Source organism: Gavialis gangeticus, unplaced genomic scaffold (genome assembly GCF_001723915.1).
Source record: "Gavialis gangeticus isolate Ggan-Ray unplaced genomic scaffold, GavGan_comp1, whole genome shotgun sequence".
In the NCBI taxonomy this organism is placed as follows: Eukaryota; Metazoa; Chordata; order Crocodylia; family Gavialidae; genus Gavialis; species Gavialis gangeticus.
The window spans coordinates 36,399,405-36,421,151 of NW_017729027.1; the positions used below are offsets into that span (position 1 = coordinate 36,399,405).

At 39.7% G+C, this 21,747-nt stretch overlaps 1 protein-coding gene across 1 annotated transcript in view; it reads right to left on the reverse strand.

The window, feature by feature from the left end:
* MLIP (muscular LMNA interacting protein) overlaps positions 1-21,747 on the reverse strand; it is a 303,596-nt gene that overhangs the window by 115,253 nt on the left and 166,596 nt on the right. The window contains exon 5 of the mRNA XM_019520562.1: positions 3,564-3,635. Coding sequence (XP_019376107.1) covers positions 3,564-3,635 — 72 coding nt within the window. The remainder of the gene's footprint in view (positions 1-3,563; positions 3,636-21,747) is intronic.

Genomic DNA, 21,747 nt, shown 5'->3' on the forward strand with positions numbered 1-21,747 from the left:
CAGGGGAACACATGCACACCCATATTTCTGTGACCAAAGTGGGATGCGGGTCAGGGGGTTGCAGCTGGGCCAGATCAGCTCCAGGCAGAAGCCACCTCCATGGCCCAGCAGGCAGGACCCAGGACAGGAGGGAGCACTGCACTGACATGACCACCAAGATGAGGTGCCGCCTGCCTGTCCAGCATATCAGGACACCAGCATATCAGGGATGCTCAGAACTACAAAGCAGCGGGGGGAACAGGCGCATTTGTCTTGCATCCTGATGAGCAAAGAGGCAGCGGGGGGATGGGGGTGGGGGGGCTCTTGTTTTCCATGATAATAAAAAAACAAAATCAAACACCAAAATATATAGGTATTTAGAATATATTTTATTATAATGAATGAGCCACTGGTAAGCTTCCAAATGACTTTAATATTGTAAATATATCAATAAAACATTGTGTTCAACTGATACCTATATATATAGTGGTGTTTCATTTTAATTGTGGATAAACATGGATTTGTTATTTTTAATCAGAAAATTTGTGACTTTTAAACAGAGAAAACCAGGATCCCTGGTGATGATGAATCTCACCATTTGCACATCCCTTTTCAAAATCTTAGATCCACCCAGGATAAAAAAGTATCCCAAAATGTAAATCAATACCATAGAGTGAAGGGCTATTTTGGTATAATGGCTCCATAAAAAAAACACTGGTTGTCCAAAACATACAAGCATGTGTGCAAACCCCACACAGATAAAGATGTAAATTGATTAAACAAAAAAAGTTAGATACAGGGAGACATATTAGAAATAGAAAGCTAAAACAGCTTAGACAGAGAGCAAAATCAGCATATGAACTACTGCTTCATATGGACAATAACTAGATCATAGGCTTCAAGGAACTCACAGACACATTTCATAACACAACTCAAAGGATTCGATATTACTACTCAAGCTCTGGAACAAGGATCCACTTTATTTTTACTTTGAACATGCCTTTCAGATTCAACTGTGTACCAAGTTATTGCTTCTGATATAAGCAGACAATGCATTCCCAACCTGTGCTCAGCAGAGACTATCATGACTAATGGATGTCTTTGTTGAATAATGCAGACCAGAATAATGCAGACCAGCTGCAAAAAACATATCTGTAAACTGTACTTCTCTTGAATTATTTGCTTGAATTACTTTACTTGAATAAAGAAACTGTTTATATAATTAAAATCTTGTTCTCCTGAAGCCCTTACCATAAGAGTGCTGGATTCACAAATTTAAAAGATCATAGGTGTAAAAATTCGTAGCAAACAGCAATATCTAATTTTAGTCTAGATTGTGATGTGAATAAACTTCCTGCCAGAGGTGCAAAAGGATGGGTATGTGCTCTGGGCATCAACAACACACAGGGCAGTGCTAGCTGCCATAGTGCTGATAGTGATGGCACAGTCAGCCTCCACTGTGGTGGGAGCTATTTTTGCAACACCCTCAAAGGTGGTGTCTTGGGTTGCTGCCCTGGTCACCTCCTCCCTCGCCTCCCCTAATTATGTTCCCTGATGCATTAAAGCCTGTGTAGACTACCCACATATTAGATTTGGAGGCCCTAGGTTTTGTACATTTTCTATTTCCTGGGTTAGGTTGCCCAAGAGCTTATGGGTCTAATGCAGCTGAAGGAGGGTGTTCTGCTTAGCCGCTAGTACAGAACAGTACCTAATTGTTATCCTCTCTCTAAGGCAAGGGGAAAGCAGAGAGAGTTTAACATCAGAGATAGGTCAGAGCTACAGTGCCTCCTGTGCCTATTCTTAGCTGGAGGCAGTTTACAAGCCCCTTTTCGTCATGTTAGGGCCTACACGTACAATATAACCCTGCATATTCTAAATCACTAGAGCAGAAGACCTTAAAACCTCAAATAAAGCCAAATCCTGAAATAGAAAATCATATTTCTAGCAATGTTGTGTGAAATATTCTTTGTTTATTGCAGGATATACCAAGGTTAGCATTTTTAATGGAAAGGATAATCACTAAGGCTAGGTACAGACATTCAAAAAGTCAAAAGCAGAATTGATCCAAGTTACTTTATTTTCTGTAAGCAGCGTAGTTTAGATTGGTAGCGAACAGACCACATATTTGCCCCATGGCCATCAGAGGGGCAAATCTTAGAAATCTTAGACTATGCTCTGTCATTTTTAAACTAGTCTATGTATGCAGAACTTCTGTTCTGCTATGGGTATAGACCAGTTTCCGATCCCTTATACCTGTAAAGGTGTAATGACTTTCTTGGCCTAAAGGTTCCTGTCTCAATGCAGGTGTTATTTCAGACAGTGCCTTCCTTCTTTTTTATCATCATAGGCATCACCTTTCTGCACACTTAACTTTGTGTGTTGGAAATAAGGTCCACAAAGCTGAATAAATATAGCAATTTTAGAGTGTTGCCAAAATAATTTTCTAGGATGGCATTACTCTTCCCTTCTATATGTGAAATCAATATTCAAGAAAAAACGTTTCATCCAAATTTAAGGAAAACATTTTATATGAACCTATATTTTATCAAAGCCTCGTTCAAAAACTTCAGTGACTTTTTTTAAATGAGTGTATTATATGTTTTCAGTAAAAAAATCTAGATTGTATGTGCTAACACATTATTGCCTACTTGTCCACAATTAATTAACAACAGTTGACTGGAGCAAATATTTCAGAAGTACCCAAATGCTATTTTCAAAGCACATAAGCTCATACTTTTCAGTCTATTTCAACACTTAAATACTCATTTAAAATAGAGGAAGTTGGCAACTAAATACCTTTTATGATCTGAGCTTTAGAAGTCTAAAGCTTGTTGAAATGTAATGGGTCTGATATTTTCAAGAGCTAGACTTACAAAGCTATTTAGATGCTATAGGATGCAGATCCATGCTTAGTGAAATAAAATTCATAAAAGCCTCCAAGCAGGCTAGATGTCCTACTTGCAGTGAAACCAGTGGAATTAATTGGATACAATGGGAGCTTTCATTCATATCAATGGAATCCGTTGAATGCAAAGGGAGTTGGACTTGGCAAAATTAACTTGGGGAAAAAATTACAAACAAAAAAAAAAGAAAAGAAAGAAAAAAACAATGGGTGTTTTGAAGATTTAATTTTCATTGAAAATTTAAATTTCTACCAGCTGAATCATTGTTTTCCTGGTTGTTTTGTCCACATAAGGACCAAAACATTTGGTCTTTATTATATAGTTAATGTCCAGCATAAAACCCTTGACAGTGTTTCAAACTATGAGAATCTGGCTCTTTGAAGCTTTCAAAGGTACATTTTAGACCTTATGTTGTAATCTACAAATTATTTTAGAAGAAATGTTTTTATAGGGATTTCCTTGGAGGAATTCAAGCTACTGAAGTTTCAGGTTTTTTATATGAAACTACTTGACTTTGAGTAATAGTAGCAGGTATAATTCTGAATAGTCAGCATGCAGAGTTTTCATTTTTAAGTATTCCCAACAGAAGTGTCAGGAAAGTATTAATTATGAAGTGTTGTGTGAAGCACAATGTGTTTGAAAATATAAAGAAATTTTACATATTTGTGAGCTAACACTGACCTTCTGCTCCATAAGCAATGTGTTTGTAGGGATTGCTGCAAAAGCCTTGTAACTTGTCTTGATCTTGTATTGCTAGAAGGGTTAAACCAGAAAGCAGGAATATGAATAAAAAAGGGGAAAAGCTTTGCTAGAATTAAAGATAAGGTTACCAGTCTCACTGACAAGTTATCGATAACACAGTGATTGCAGGTTACCTGAAAAAGTCATTTCTTACAGAAGAACAGGTTTGCAATCCTTGGCACTACCTTCACTTTTTTATTAATATTTTAAAGAACTACTATCTAAATATCTTATATATAAGAAATAAACAGAGCTGGGTGAAATATGAGTAACAGCACATGCTTTCTTCAATGAAGTTGACCATTTTCTACTTGAAGTATTTTCTCCATTAAGCCATTTAGTCTTTTACAATTTTTGTTGTAAAAGATTTAGTGAAATTATTGTGCAAGTATATCTCTGCCTATAACATATATCTTAAAATTTACACTCTGCACCTGCCATATGGTCCTGGATCACTGAAGCCAATGGGTCATTGACTTTACTGAAATAGACTAAGATTCCCATAGCTCAAGTTATTTGTTATGTATATGCTGTGTAGATTAGTTGAACAATCCATGTGATATTGTTTCTGAACCCAGACTGGATAACTCCAACCTCCAAAAAACTTTTTTCAAAAACAGGAAATGAACCTTTCCAGTATAAACAGCTAGGAAATATCAGCACATAAGCTAAGCATAAATATTTAGCATGCATCTATTTGCATTGTTTTTTGCATACGCTTTGGTGCATAGTAATCTGATTACACCTGAAGTCAGGTTGTCAGGCATCAAAATGGGTATATCACATACAATTTTGTGTGAACTTTATTGCTTGCTGAAAATCTGTGGCATACTATATAAAAAAGCCAAACACATTAAAGGGGAAGAAAGTAGCATTTTGCTACTGACTTCATTGGCAACATAACCTAAGTCAATATGGTATTAAATAAGAAGAAAAACAGATTTGTAGAGGGAAAATAACCAGTAAAAATATAATTAAATTAGGCAATGCAATAATATATAACACATAATGTGACAAACTCCCAAGGTGAAAAAACCTGGAGTTTTATAAAGATTTTTCATTAATCTTTGAGTCATTGTTTCTGGCATGCATATGTTGCTTACAGCTCCTGTAAAACTTGTGCACAATACAGTAAATTAAAGGCAGAGTGAAATACCTTGATCTTGAATAATTTGACATTTCTGGTTTTAGCTCAGATAACAATAGAGCAAAATTTTAGTAGCTGTACTCATTAAACTGTGAAAACCCTAGAGCACATCAAGTAATTACATGCCTATTTGAATGTTCATTTACTTGATTTTCTCATATAAACACAGTCTACCGGTGAACAGCTATTAGTTTTGTAGACATACTAATTTCAAGCTTAAAACTTCAGGTATTTAGTGTTTCTTTCATGCATATTTTTTTTGTATATTTAATAGTTTATATGGGTATGTTTTTGCATATGTATGTGGCCACACATGCATGCGCCTATACACACACGCTCACACACACTGACCAAAGCATAAAAACTGGTAAAAAAATTGTGTAGTGTTACCAGAAGTGTATCAGTCAATTATGACTAACTGTTCTTTCAACACCATTATTATGGTCATTCCATTGAGACCATAAAGGCTTTTCAAGGTCCTTACAATCTTCAAGTTATGCTGTGTTAAAACAATAATGACCAAATCTCATTCTTTGTGCATGGGAAAGAAAGAGAAGAAACTAGAAAGTTTTCTTTTCCCATGCTGTCTCTTCCACATGGAAGGGTCAATGACTTTGCCTATTTCTACTTCAGGACTAATGAAAATCGAAATATTCCTCACTCCATTGGTGAACCCGTGGCTGTACTGAAATCAGCACAAGTTTTGTCAGGCTTTCACTCCAGAAGGACATCCTTCAAGAAAATCAAGGAAAGTCCAGCTGGGTCTTTTGTTAGGGACCATAATCTCAGACCCAGAGCTTCTGGAGAAAGAGCAGGCAGCCAGAAAACAAAGTTCCATAAGAAAGAGGTGAAGACAAATGAGTACATTAAACTTTACATGCATATGGGAAATAAACACGATGAGAGGCAATGTAAAGAATGGAGAAGAGGACAATATGAAATGAGTTATATATATGCAGCTGATTTGGGGGATAGAAACAAAATCTCCATCTTCTATAGCATGAATGTAACTAGAGATCATTTTCTTGATTTATCATAAACAACTCTGTTTTTCTTTCAAAGTTTTACATGAAGCAGATGCAACATGGGTCATCCATCCCTGTTCTCTGGGTAAGTCTTCCATTAATGTTTTTCATTATTATTGAGCACAAATAACCACTAGAAACTAAACTGTGCCTTTACAGTCAGGTCAAGCCTGCCCTTCTTACAGGATCAAGTGATTTTTATGAATATTTCAAGAGTATAGGATGTGAAAAAAATATGGGATGTGAAAAAATGATTATTAGAAATAGAAGTTTGCTAAAGCATTAGAAACCTCAGGACTTTTTCTTTTAGAAACTCATGTGCTTGAGAGCTCTTCAGTAGGGGAATGATGTACTCAGCAGACCACATACCAGAGATGTCACAGTGAGTGGAAGCCAAACATATACAAAGAATAAAAAAAAAAAGTTTAATAGATTGTACTTCATGCTATTCTTACCCAGTATTATTGTATTCATCAAAACAATGTTTCCTACACAGCAGTAAAACAATGAAGAGGGGGATAAGGAAGTTGATAAAAAATATATAAATAGAGATAAGTAAAAAAAAAAAATCTTTTTCTAAATACAAAGAAGTGCAAGATAGAATGTATCTTCATCTCCTTCTCTTGAATTTAAACCATAACATGCTATCAATATTTTTTTGTTAATTGCTTTTTTAAACCTCCTCCCAAAATTTTCAAACAAAAAATATATTTTTTTGAGGAAAATAAGCAATCAGAGGGAGGGAAGAAATAAATGCATTGGTGTATTTAATTTTGAGGGCAATATTCCAGCACAAAAAAAAATTGGATGGATAATTTCTTAGCAGCTCTAGTAATAAGAAAAAGCAAGTGTAGTTTCAAATCACATACTGTATTTTAACTCAAATTCAAGATGAGTGTTTTTCTCCCAGTTAACATTGGAGGGAAAAAACCTTGTCTTTGATACAGCTATGAGGACAAAGGCCAGGGCCACAGCAGCCATTTTTCTGCTCCCTGTTTGGGTCTAGGGTAGCAGGGGACAGGGCATGCAGCAAAGGAGTGCAGCAGTATGGGGAGGGGTTGCACATGTGAGACCACACAGTGTAGCGTGGAGAGGAAGCACAGAGGAGACTGCATGGGGCTGGGGGTGGGGGCAAGGAAGACCATGTAGTACAGGGTGGGAAAGAAATTTTGGGGCATCCCATAATGCAGAGAGCAGCACGGAGGTGAGCACACAGTGTGGGGAGGAAACCTTGGGGAGACCACACAATTCAGGGGGAGAATCGTGGGGGAAAATATACACTGCAATTAGGGGGCAAAGCAATAAGAAGGACAGGCAGTAGAGGGGTAGGGATCAGAGGGGGCAAGTAACCAGGAGGACAGGGAACAGGGACCAGGTGCTGGAGGGCTCAAGCACTCCGGGGTTAAGGGGTACAGGGGCAGGCAAGGGGCACAGGTCAGGCCACCTGCCCCCACTGCTTTCCCCACAGGTATCCCAATTTATTAGTTGCCACTATTAACACTTGACTAAAAGTGTTTAGGTTGTATAGTGACAACAATGGTGTAACTAGGATAGGGTGACCCAGGCCACCAGCCAGGGGGCACCAATGGGTGGGGAGGAGACAAAAAAACAGCAATAGGAAGTCACAGCTGCCCCTGTGCCTCAGGAACCCCATCACATCCCTATGCCATTGGGTGACAGGCGATCTATAAAGAGAGGTGACTGTATTAGAAACACATTGCAGCTATCCTGCTTGCATATCCAAAGGTGTGTCTACACTGTAGCTGCAAGAGCAACTTCAGTGTACTTCAGACCTGCCCTGAACTAGCCTTAAACTAGATACTTCAGGTTCCAATAGCATTCAAGTCATAGCTGCAAGGAGCTCAGAACAGGGTTATTTACTGTACTTCTCAGGCATGTTTTGCAACCTGTGCTATGCTGCAGCTAGATTGCTACTGGCATATCAGCTAGATTGCTCCTGGCATATAAATTAACTTATTGAAAGCTACGTTATGGACCCCAGCAATAAAGTAAGGCTGTGGTAATGAGGGAGCTAAAATAAATGGTTGACAACCCAGAGTTGCAAGTTTGAGGCCATAGCAGAAGCACTTGTAGCATGGCCCTGTCAGATTCCAGCAAAACTGTGAATTCTGCTAAATATCCTGTTGCAAGGATGTGAAAAGAGAACCACAAAGCAGTTATTATTGTGAATATTTCATTGCTGTACTCTGGCTAAATACAGGGCTTTTTTCTGCACATTCTCATTTATATTTTGATATAGTAACATACGTGGCAATGTAGCCCCCATTCATACAATTATTCTATAGTATATAAAAGGGACATTGTTACAAATGACATGATAAATATTGTCTCCTTTTTGCATGACAAAGAGCTACTGAATAAGGAATGCATGTAGGAATGAGGTCAGAATCAAGTGAATTAGGGCCATAAGGACTCCTAAGCCACATTCACATGAGCGCACATGTGAATTTTGAGGTGCCACAAAACGCAGCCCACACACATGACTTGATTCTCCACTCCGCATATTCGGAGTGTGGAGCGAAATTTAGACATGGGGAAATCCCGGCATCAAGAAAAAGCTTGTGGAAAAAAAACAGGGCAGTACACATAGCAGCAGCCTGCACCTCCTGAAACTGGAGCCTGGCTGGCCAGACCCATGCTCTAGCTGCTGGCCAGGCTCCACTCACCTGGATTGCCACCACTGCAGCCCTGGGAGGCCCCCAGGGCCCCCAGGTAAAGCTCCCCTACCCCACCAACAGCATTTTCCCCCACACTAACCCCACGTGCAGGGAGGTGCACCAGGGCAAAAAGCACTGGCACTAATTTGTATCGCTTCTTTTTTCACCATGGCAACCACATGCCCCTGCTTGTGGGGATACAGCCCTAGAGTTTCTCCAAAACCTTGAAAACTCCAGTCAAAACAAGGATTTATCCAGCATGGAATCTAATTAAGTTGGACTAAAACTTTGAATCTGTGCAAATTAGTCACTTTTGTAAAGTACAGTTGGGAATATTAAAATAATATTTTGATATACAGTATAGTCTATTTTCTAGATAATTAAATAATATTTATAATTGTATAAGCCATTTAAACATGTGTATATATGCCTACATATGCACACACATGCATATGAGTAGGTGTGAAAAAGTGAGAGAAAGGATGCACGTAACATAAAAATCTCCCCTAGTACTATCCTGCTAATCAGGAACTAATATGAAATAGGGGAGACAACTGAATGTTTTGATCAGTATTTAATATTAAAGTTGATACTGCTACATGTTAAAAATAAAATCAGGTCAGTATTCTCTCTGTAATCTCAGTCTCTTTTCTTGCCAATTTGGGTTGAATTAGTGACTGTACAAATGACTCAGTACTCAAGCCTGTCATATTGCATTAAAAGACTTTTTGTATAACCTATGATCTGCTGATGAGAAAGTATATAATCACGTTGATTTTGTGCTAATTAAAGAGTTTGGAAGTGGATACTGAAAGCATATCAGATGGTAAACTGACGTTTAATGGTTAGAAAACTGCATTAGTGCTTGCAAAACCTGAATCAAACAATTCCAAAAGTTAAAGTTAGCTACATTACACAACATAAGCTATACAGACATGTTAAGCATCAGTAATAATCAGCCAATACAGTTTAATGCTATACCCAGTTCTAAAATCATACCCACTGGGACCAGAGACCTGAGCTCATTGCTGGAATTGCTTCACCTCAAACTTCTCAATAATTTTCCATGAAAAAGGAGATTTGAAATAGGTTGCTTACTGGAAAGTTTACTAGCACCAACAAATGAGTAAGAACCTACTAAAACTACTAAGGTTATGCAATTCTTGGATCAATCAAGTAGAAACAGGAAAGAAGGGAGAGGGTTGAATGTACACTATTCAACATTAAATAAATGCTATGGGTTCTAGATTTAAAAGCCAGAAGGGACCCTTATGGCAATCTAGCCTAGGGTTGTCTAATTTACCTTGTGCCCCAGGCCAGATCTGGAAAGCAGGGCTTTATGAAAGCTGGATCTATTCCAGGGCCGTGGGTGGCTCAGGTCTAGGGCAAATGGCAATATCTCCACCCCAGGGCACATAGCAGCAGTGGAGAGAGCAGTGGTCTGACTCCAAATCCAGCCCAGGATATATAGTGGGACCAGATGCAGAGGAGACAGGACAAGCATGTGATCCAAGTGGCTGCTTGCTGCATTGGCAGTGATAGATCAAGTGGCTACAGGGCAACCAGGGATGAATCAGTCCTTGCCCTCCTGCCACTGTGGCCCAAAATTCTCAGCAGTCCATGTACCCTATCCCCACCCTCCAACTTCCTGAGTAGCCTAGTAGGCCAGATGGAGTGGCTTGGCAGGCTGAATCCAGCCCACAGCTGTATTTTTGCCACTCCTGATCCAGTCTGACCACCCAGATTAACATAAGGCTATAATTTCACTCTAATTTTTATATCAACCCCATAACTTCTGGCTGAGCCTAATTTAGAGACTTCCAATATAAAGAATTAAGGATATGGCTAGGAAAGTTATTTCAATGGTTAAATATTGGTAAGTCTTACTGCTAGAGGCTATATTGTATTTCTAGTCCCAATTTGTCAAGATTTAGCTGGTTATAACATTCACAATTAGCTAACACAGACAAATTCATTCATATATATGAAGGCTCTATGGAAAATCTTATCAAAGTTTGGCTGCCCAGGGAAATTTATTACCATCCTAAGACCCCTTCATGACCAGATGACTTCCTCCATCCTATGCAGTGGTGCTACTGTGGAGCCATTTGCAATTCAAACTGGCGTCAAGCAAGGCTGTGTGACTACACCAAGTTTGGTTTCCATCTTTCTTGCAGTCATGAAGACGCTCATCAGTGACCTTCTGCCATATGGCATTGGCATACAGCACAGGATGGATGGGAACCTTTTCTGTCTCTACCGCCTCCATGTAAAACAAAAGTTATTTTGGCCTAAATTGTAAAACTTCACTACATCAATAATTGTGCTGTTGGCTTGACCCTTAACACTGGAAAAACAAAGGTGCATCACCAGCCTGGCCCATGGTAATCAACCCCCCTGGCAAAGAGTCTCATTGATGAATAGGAGCTGGAGAATGTTGAACACTTTTCATTCATACCTCTGCAGCCATCTCTCAAAGAGGGACAACATAAATGAGGAGATTCAGTACAGGATCTGATGTACTAGCTCTGCCTTCAGAAGACCGAATCATTGTGTGTTCAACGATCATGACATCAGGAATCAAACAAAGCTCCTACTATATAAGGCTGTGGTAATCCCAACTTTTCTTAAGAGATATGAAGCTTCAGTGACCTACAGGGACCACCTGAAAAGCCTGGACCACCGTCACCAGCTCTGGAAGATCCTTGGCATAAAGTGGAAGGATCACCGCAAAAATGCCAGTGTTCTCACTAACGCTAACACCACCAGTATGGAAGTGTTCATTATTCAATATCAGTTGTGGTGGACAGGGTATTGTGTGTGCATGTCTGATGTTTGTATACCAAAACAACTGCTATACTCCCAGCTCAGTCAAGGACAAAGTACACATAGGGGCTAGAGGAAATGTTTCAAGGGATCTCTCAAGGCAAGCTTTAAGAAGTGTAGCATTGACTCTACAAATTGGGGAAAACTAGCCTGGGACAGAGCTACATGGTGGTCCCTTTTGAAAAAAGGCATCTGTTACTTTGAGAAAAATTGTCTCGCCCTGGAGATTGAAAAATGATAGAAAGAAAAGCAATGGAAACAAGACCAAGAAATCTGTGATCTGATCCTCCCTTTAACCACCACCAGTGGCATTTGCCAGAGAGTCTGCGGTTCTAGGACTGGCCTTCCTAGCCATCAGAGGACAGACACATCTACAACCCTCTACTTGACCCATGGGAATGATCATCCTTGACAATGAGGGATCACCAACAACAATGCCATGTTATATACTCCTGCCAGTATGCACTCCTGCCAGTATTAAATGCTCCTGTTATGCAATCCTGCCGGTGTTAAGCGCTCCTGTTATGCAATCCTGCCAGTGTTATGCGCTCCTGCCACAAGGTGGCTCTATTTCAAACTTGGTTTCTCCTCTGTACTGTCTGATGTTTTGCTTGAAAACCTGTCAGATAATCCTCTTTGTTTTGTATGATAAAGATGACTGCCCTGTTGCTCCCTGTCTGATCTCACTGGGACAAACAAAACTTTGCAATACACAAAAGTTTTGCTTGCTGCTGCACATGTGACTGCCCTAGCCTCTACCAGATCTGCCATGGTCCCTAAGTTAACTTCAAAATATTCCATAAAATAGTAATTCTGAAAAAATATCTTAGTAGTAATTCTGAAAAAATATCTTCTGAATTTTTCAGATTTACAAATGTTCATATCATTTCACAGCATATTTTATATGTATTATATGTATATTATTTAATGACAAGTCCATGATAATAATAATAAATAATATGCACTACTCTCACTAGTCTGACATAAGTGTTAAAATGAAAATAGAATATTATATTTTTAGAATCATTAAGAACAGCTACTACATCTTATTTTCTTTTCAGCATCTCCCAACTATGTTGTAGTGAATGTATTTGCTGTTTGTACACAAACAGAAGACATTTTGATTACACAAAAAAGATGATGCATTTTTTCAATCAGTAAACTTTCAGTAGCCCTTAGTTATTTAAACAAAATAGACTAATATAATGCCATACATCAACTGTTATATTCTGTCATATTGAGTGCATTACATGACAACATGCAGTATTGAGAATCAGGTTATGTTATCCCAGTCAAAGCATTGCATTAACATTGCTACACTGCTTCCAGCACCCATGCTTACCTAATGCAGATGTAGATATACTCATTCTGGTACATGAGCAGCAGTAGCGCATATTATATACTACTTCTACTATTAATACGTCATGAAATAATGTAAAAATAACATAACCATGAAATAGAATAAGATTTTGAATTTTCAAAATTAAATTTTGAAATGAAAAATGTCCAAAATTTAAAAAAATCAAATTACTCCATAGGAAAATTTCATTAAAATCTGAAAAATTTTAGGAAACAAATGAGAATTCTTGAAACAGTCTTTCCTATTAAAAAAGAAAAAAAAACACTTTTAATGGCAACCAGATCAATCACATCTACTATGAACATATATAGTTTGTTAGGAGTTCTAACTGATGCAGCTTGACACAGAAGAACATATTATAGATGACTCAGGAAAGTATGACCTCTCTTCTAAGTGTGCTTCAGGTTTAAGTGGAGAGATGAGAGATAAGGAAGAAGAGGAATAACAAAAACTGGGAATACATAATACACAGTAAGATGAACAGAGATACCTTTTGACCAATTTTACCTCATCTCTTCTTTGTCTTTTCTAGTTTCTTTTATTTTCACATGTACATATCTATTGCATTATTTTTGACCAACCTATTTTCCCTTTTTTTATCTCGCTCACACTTTCTTCCCTGTTCCCACATTCACATGAAGCATTTTTAAAGAACATCACTGATTTCCAAACCCTTTTACAGAAATTTTCATTATTGCTTATTCTCATGCAGCTGGTTCTCTTTCTCCTTCTAGTGAAGGACATATAGAAGGCAGGTGGCTGATTCATCAGTGTATGAGACAGTCACGTTTACAGCAGCAAGTGTAGTCAGGAGATTTCTTCTTCCTTATATAGAATTTACAACAAAGACACAGAAGCAGAAGGTGACAGTCTAGAATTCACTAATCAAACTAGTTGTGATGACATGACTATAGCACATAGAAACAGCAAAACAGGGAAAAAGGATTAGAGCATAATGGGAGAAAGCAGAGACTTTAGCCATAAATGTAACACACTGCAGGAGCATCTACACAAGATGCTTACTGCACATTAGCCTAATAACACTGAGCAGTAGTGTAGCAGTTATTAACCATGCTGACAGCTGTAACTCTAGTTACTGTGCATTTAGTTTAGTACATCTTATTGAAGGTACCTCATTAGAGGTACTAAACTAAATGTGCACCAACTAAGGTGCATTAATGAGCGTGTAGACACGCCCTGCCAGGACCACGGCCAAGAGCAGGAGAGATCAACAGTGGGAAAGAGAGAATAGATTTGGCACAGGGAAGTACTGAAAAAGTACGTACGTTTAATGGTAAACTTTGAGACACACCTAGTTTTCCATAGGAAGAATGGAAAATGACAGGAATAAGCTAGGGGCCTGCTCTCTTAATGTGCACAGAATAAATTTTCATAGATTTCATAGACATTAGGGCTGGAAGGGACCTTGAAGATCATCAAGTCCAGTCCCCTGCCCCAGGAGCAGGAAGTCAGCTAGGGTCAAAGGATTCCAGCAAGATAAGCATCCAAACGTTTCTTGAATAAGTCCAGAGTAGGTGCCTGCACCACATCTGGAGGGAGTCTATTCCAGGCCTCTGGAGCTCAGACAGTAAAGAAGTTCTTCCTTATGTCCGGCCTAAAATGGCCATGGAGCCGTTAATGACAGTTGGTCCTTATTATCTTGAGGCACTCTGCTGAACAGATGTTCCCCCAGATCCTGATGCACACCCCTTACGTACTTATAGGCAGCCACCAGGTCACCCCTGAGCCTGCACTTTTTTAGGGTGAAGAGTCCCATAGTCCCATAACTCTCAGGCTCTCATCATAAGGCCTATTCTCTTGCCCTCTGATCATATGCGTGGCTTTCCTCTGGACTCTCTCAAGCTTCTCAATATCCTTCTTGAATTGTGGAGCCTGGAATTGGATGCAGTACTCCAGGTGTGGCCTCACCAAGGCCAAGTACAGTGGGAGGATGACATCCTGAGATTTACTTGAGAAGTATCTATGGATGCAAACCAGAGTTTTGTTTGCTTTACCAGCTGCGACATCACATTGGTGGCTCATGTTCATCTTGTGGTCAATCATGACCCCCAAGTCTCTTTCAGCCATGGTATTAGCGAGTTCACCACTGCCACGCCTATAAGAGTGCTGTGGGTTTTTTTCCCCCAAGGTGGAGTATCTTGCATTTTTTGGTACTGAACGTCATCAGGTTTTTATTCGCCCACTTACTAAGCTTATCCAAGTCATCAAATTTATTGATTTATATTTCACCCAGCAATGTATTATCTGAGTTTTCAAAAAATTGAAAGAAAATCAAATCCATGTCCAAGCAGTTGTAACAAATTGATACTTCATCAGCATGTCTTCCCACTCACTATACCTTTTATTTCTATGCTAAAGACCCCTTGAAGTGGCTGCTCTTTTACTATAAAACACAGATAGCAAAATATGATCTTATGATTTTAAAGTCATGGCATTAATATAGGTAGTAAATTTTGCTTCTTTAAAAACTTTAACCAAATTCATTAATTTTACTGTCTCTAACATGAGCATCATTTTCCTCTGAAGACAAAGGAACATTAGAAAATAAGCATGCAAGATGAGTACCTTAGCTTTTGTGTTTTCATGGTCAGAAGACAGTGAAAAAGTCTGTGGTGAAGTCAGCTCTCTGGATCTTGATAGAAGTGAACAAGGTGACCGATCTGAAACAGGAGATCTACACTGTGCTACTGATGGGGTAGCGGATTGCTCAGGTCTCAGAGGTGAGGAATAAACTCTATAACTTGGGTGCAATGATGAGGAACTAAGTTTAGAGGAGTGGGGATGACTATAACAGGCTGAAGGAATAGGTGATGTAGAATTAGGACGCGAGGAAGACAAGTGCATTGAGGCATTTGAAAGGGCAGGAGAGGCATCACCAAACTCCTGAGCAAACCTCTGTGCTGAACTTGCTTTGGATTTATATGTAGAGTTTAAAGGATTTGGAGAAAGAGAAGAGCATATCTCAAAAGAGGGGGAAAATGTACCCCTTTGATTTGAAGGAGAGGACAAAGGATGTGATTTACAGATGAGGGTGGGTGAGTAGGTATGTACTCGCCTTGGCTTCTCAGGTATTTGGGATTTGGAGATAGGATAATGCATCTGTTTTGTAGAAGAAGATTCAGGGTTCAGAGAAAAGTGTCTTGGGACACAAGAAGGCATTGAATAAGTAGGTAAGCTTGGTTGTAATAGTGGAGAGACGACCGTCTTTCTATAGGAAGAAACAGTGGATGACAGAGGACTTAATGAGTCAGGAGATAGGGGTCTGGCATAAAGGTGATTTCTAGGGGAAAGGGATCTAGCTCGAGGTGGACGATGGGCCTTTGAAGATAAAGGCACATGAGAAAATCCCAATGGCTGATGTTCTTCTCGGCTTGGAGAGACTGACCTAACAGAAAAGCCTGAGACATATTTCTTAGGGGTAGGTGGAGTTGTTATAAACTTTTGATCTACTGAGAGTGTTGAGGAGCCAAGCGAGTTAACTGAAAAGGTAGCAGGGCAAGAAGCAGGGGATAATGGTCTTTGCTGAGAAGGGTGTGACTTCAGGACAGCAGTTAAAAGAGTGAGCCTTGTTGGCAGGGAGGCTCTAATTTCTGGCTTCAGTTGATTTCCACTAGGTGACATTTGGCTGTAAGGCTCATTTATACTACATATAGTTGAGGAGGAACTATAAAATGGAGAGGACAGAGGTTTAGGACTAGGTGATAATAAATGTGCTGTGATATGGACAGGTATGGCAGATACAGATCTTTTAAAAGAACATGAGGGCAGAGACTGGGCTGACAAGTCTTGAATTTTGCTTGAACTAGGAACATCTGAGGATAGACCTCCACTCCCATTTGGAAGCCCTGACCTAGTGACTTGTGATGGCTTGTAAACACAGTCAGGTATAGAAATGGTTGGCTCTTGAGAACTACTCAAAAACTGAGAACTGGAAGAAGGGCTACTTAATTCATAGTCAGATCTTTTGGACTTGGAAATGGGTGAACTATGAGTAGCAGCCTGAAAACATGTAGACGAATCTTGTTTAGAAGACCCAGTTGCAGACTGACACTTGTTATAGGATTCTTCCAGTGAAGAGGCTTGATTCAAGTTAACCAGTTCACGCTTTACTTTCAGATTAGTTGGAGAAATTAAACGGATAGCAGGTGGTTTATGGAAAAGATGGTCAGAGGTAGAAAGAGAAGTTAACTGGAGAAAAAAAAAAGAAACATTAAGACAGGGTGGAATTTGTAAACCTTTTAAAATCCCACATGTTAGTTCCAAGAACATGCAGGTAGTGTTTCCACTAGCACTGTTCTGTGGGTTAAATGCAGAGGGCTATCTAAACTCTCAGAGATACACCTGACCTGAGATATGATTGAGGACAACTTTTTCACAAAAGTTAATCTGATGAGGAATTTGTTGTGTAGATACTATACTACTATACTATATCTCTAGATTCAAAGCTACACAAATATACCATCAGTAACCATATATTGTAACTAGAAATTATCGTACTGCAAAAAAGATACTTTTACTTATATAACAGTAATCACTAAAATAGCCATATTTCTTTGAGAGAATAATGTGTCCCTAGATCGATAGATATATAGATAAATTAAGTGCCCAATGTATCTACTGTGCATTGCTTAGTAGTACCTTACTCTGCCTGAGGAGGACGTTACTGAATATGAGTGATAATGGCAGAACCTGTACTTACAGTAATCAAAATGATTTTCTTTTGTATGATATGGAAGCAATGTTATGTATAAAACTTATGTTCTAATATAAGAAATCATTGACAACTCTTCAGTGAGCAGAAGTTAAAAAGTGCCTACAATGAAAAATCATCCTCTGTTTAAAAACAGGGGATACCTCTACTAAGGATATCCTTAGTCAGCAGTGATTTTCCGAAGTACCAGAGGATTCAGGACCCAACCTTAAGGTGTTATAATATCTGAAGTGCATACATTTAGATACTTGGACACCTAAATTCTGGATATCGTAGCCTCAGAGAACAATTGATTTCTAATAGATTTAAGTGTTTCAGGTTCTTTATATAGAGATGTAAGAAATAACCCAGACAGCTTAAAACAGGGTGGCCAACATGCAGCCCACAGGCCATATCCAGCCCACATAACTGTATCTCCTGGCTCACAATGCTGCCAGCTACATGAAGCATGCACTGGCACAAGTCCCATGAGGCGCATGTGACCCCTGCCATGACCATGCTGTGCGAGGGCCATGCCAGCATATGCCCCAGACTGGCCACATGCCGTGTGAAGCCCGTGCCTATTATATATGACTCAGTAAAGTATGACCTCTCTTCTAAGTGTGCTTCAGCACCTGTGCCAGTCCATGCTTCATGCTTCAGCCATGGCAAGTCTGGCATGGGCTTCACATGGCATGGGGCCAGTCTGGGGCATATGCTGCATGTGGCTGCTGCACCAGACCTTCCTTCCATGCTAGATCCAGATCAGTCCCACAGACAAGCTATCCATGTGGGATTCAGCATGCAGCATGGGATTCAGCGTGCCATGTGCAGTGCATGCCTCAGGCCCTGCATGCTGTGTGCATGTCAAATTGGCCCCACGCGGCATATGTCACATGCTACGCACCATGTGCCACGTGAGAGCCAGTGTGCTGCGTACATGCTTGAAGCACGTGCAGCTGTTCCAGCATGCATGCTGCTTGTAGTATTGGCACCAGACCACCTCTGTGGGTCTGGATGAGTTTGACACCCATGGCCTAGAGGAAATGTTAAGGACAAGTACACCTGGAGTAGCATCACTCTTCAAAGTTTAAGTGCCTGATTCAGGGTACCCTTAAGCCATTATAAGCCGTGCTTGTCTGTACTCTTGAAATTCTGAAGACCCCAACTTTGAGGTCAGTGCCAGTGGGGATAATGCCCACGTTTTGCCCAATAACCTCAAAAGAAGGCAGGAGACCTGAATTCCCAGCCTTCCTCAGCTTAAAGGCATGCACATCTCCTGCTTCCCAAGAGACAACTCTCACCACCAGGCTGTAGCATAAGCTTGATAAATATACTCTCTACATCTACTATTGAAGCAAAGCCACTGAGCAGCCCAGGGTGCAAAATGCATGGAGCCAGGAGAGCAAGGAAGAGAGTGCAGGCTTCTGTAACTTAGTTGCACTCTCTTGGAGGTAAGGAGACCAAAGTTCAAAGGACTTGATGCATTTCACAATAAGACACCCAGCCATTGGCTTATAAACACAAACAATTCTAAGAAGAGGATTAACTCCTTGTTTAGGTGCCCCTAAAATCAAACTGAGGTCTGGCCTTTAGTCCATATAAAAGAGACTGTGTCAGATATTTATTTGAAATGCCCCTTGATTTGTAATTAAAAAGCAAACTAGTGTTTGCAAGACAGCCACAAAGAGGGAAGTTGTTTGAGAAGTGTTTTACACCAATTTAACAATTTCCACACATTATTTATTAAGTTTTAATTTTAAAAATACTTGTAAGTAACAATAAAATATCTAAAGCTGGCATAGCATCTTTCATTCCAAAATCAGTCTAAAAAACTTTGGGCCCAATTCTATTCCAGTGAAAGTGTATGGTATTATTGCTCTCAACTTTCCTAGGAGCAAGACCTGGCCTTTTATATGCAGTGATCTCCATTCATTTTTCCATCATTAGTTCTGAAAAGAATGTTAAAACAAAACAAAACAAAAATAACCCCCAAAATTAAAACTGAGCCATCATTTTCCAAGAATCACTATTTCAAATTCTAGGGACAGGAAGTAATTATGATATTAAGCAGTGAATATTGTTCACCATTTTAAGTGGTGGTCACTATATCTGTGTATAGAGATTATGTCACACTGCTTAAAGGCAACCTTACTCAAGGTAGGCTTCCACAACTGTATATTACCACAAAAGGGCAGGAAAGATGAAGGGAAAAATCACTTTAATACACACAGCAATTTTAGAAATCCAAAATATGATTGCTCAAAAAAAGAGAGACTGAGGTAGGGCTGATACCAAATTCTTGCCACAATTTAAAAAAGAAAAGGTTATTGGGACTTTCAAATATTAGGAGCTTTATTCGCTTGTGCACTAGACCTTTTTTTGCATGACTATTTTATAAATAAGTATTCAAAAAAGTCAGTATAGGTGTGGGCTGTTCCCACTTTAATGTCCCTTCATACTATCTGACCAGTGTTGGTCAGGACTTTATTCTCATATACAGTGGTTGGGTCCTGATTTTTTGTTTTGCATCCTAAAAATGAAACACTATAGAATGGTGCTATCACAATAGTAAGAAATTAGTTCAGTAGCAAATTTCAGAAAAAAATGTCACCTGTATTCAGTCTGTTTCTTACTGTTCTTGAGAGAGAGAGGTAGCTGTGTTAGCCTGAAGTCAAGTTGAAAGCAGGGTAGATTTGCATCTTGCACAGGTTACTACGTGTGTGTGTGTGTGTGTGTGTGTGTGTGTGTGTGTGTGTGTGTGTGTGTGTGTGGAGAGAGAGAGAGAGAATCTATAAGGTGCAAATCTATCCTGCCTTCTTACTGTTCTTATGAAGCAGGCTGTTGGTACACATATAAGCCAATATGTGCCCCGTACCCACTCATACCTCAGAAGTTTCTTTTTCTTACTACCTAGTTGAAAATGTAGTGAATTCATTGATGCATACCTATTTCTAAGGTTTATATCTAACTCCTAACTAGGCTTTGTCAAAAATACATATGCATATTTCACAGAATCATAGGAAATTAGGGTCAGAAGGGACCTCAGGAGGTCATCTAGTCCAACCCCCTGCCCAAAGCAGGACTATCCTCAACTAGATCATTCCAGCCAGGGCTTTGTCAAGCCAGGCCTTAAAAACCTCCAAGGACAGAGATTCCACCACCTCTCTAGTGCCAGTTCCATTGCTCCAACACCCTCCTAGTGAGATAGTTTTTCCCATCTTCCAGATCATTAATGAAGATATTGAACAACGCTGGCTCCAGGACCAACCCTTGGGGCACTCTTCTTGGTACCAGCTACCAACTAGACCTGAAGCCATTGATCACTACCTGTTGAGTCTGGATTCTTATTGTTCAAACTGTTAAAGAAAGGAATTGCACAAGGTAAACTTTTAAAATCTTGCAGACTTGCTGGGAAGACTACAGCAGTGTGGTTAATAACTTAGAAATATCCATTGCTTAGTAATAAAATGTAACGTGAAATACTGGGTTAAGAAGTCCAATTGTAAAGCTAAACCAAAGGCCTCCAAGTATGATATATGCTATAGTACCATCACAGTGCCAATACTATTAATCTATTATCTGGCATTTGGAAAAATATATGCAGTGTTATATCATTTAGTATCCACAGAAATATCCATTCCCTTCTATATGAAGCTATACAAAGGCAGGGTGACAACTTAGACACTAGATGAGAAAAAATCACAGTACGTCGATATAGAGAATAGGGAAATCAATATATGTAACTAAAAAAACCCCAACAAAATAAACAAAACAAAAAACCCTTAGGCAGTCTTACATCTGAAGGAAGATGAGAAGTTCCTCAGGAGAACAATATTGCTTTTCCATATAAGGACAGAATCATGGAAATTTAGGGTTGGAAGGGACCTCAGGAGGTCACCTAGTCTAATCCCCTGCTCAAAGCAGGACCAACCCCAACTAGGTTATCCCAGCCACAGCTTTGTCTACCTGGGTCTTAAAAACCAAGGATGGAGATACTACAACTTCTTTGTAGGGCTGTGTGAACCGGCTAAGTTTTGTTTCGGTTTTGGATTCAGCCGTTTCAGAGGGACAGTGATTGGTTTCAGTGTTTTGGATCACCGTTCCATTTCAATTCAGCTGAATCTGTTTCACAGTTTCAACGCGGTTTCAGCACTGATTCAAAAATTCAGCTGCAGCACAGGTGCTAAGCAGGGGCAGTGATCCCCACTGCTCCCCACTGCCCCTCACTGCATGAGGGAGCTCTGCCATGAGCCCTCAGAGGCCCCAGTCGCTGCTGCTGCAGCCACTGAGTGCAGGGCTTTTTTTTATATATATGAGTGCTGTGAGGCTGGGGCTGGGGCTGGGGCTGGGGCTGGGGCTGGGCAGGGCAGCCAT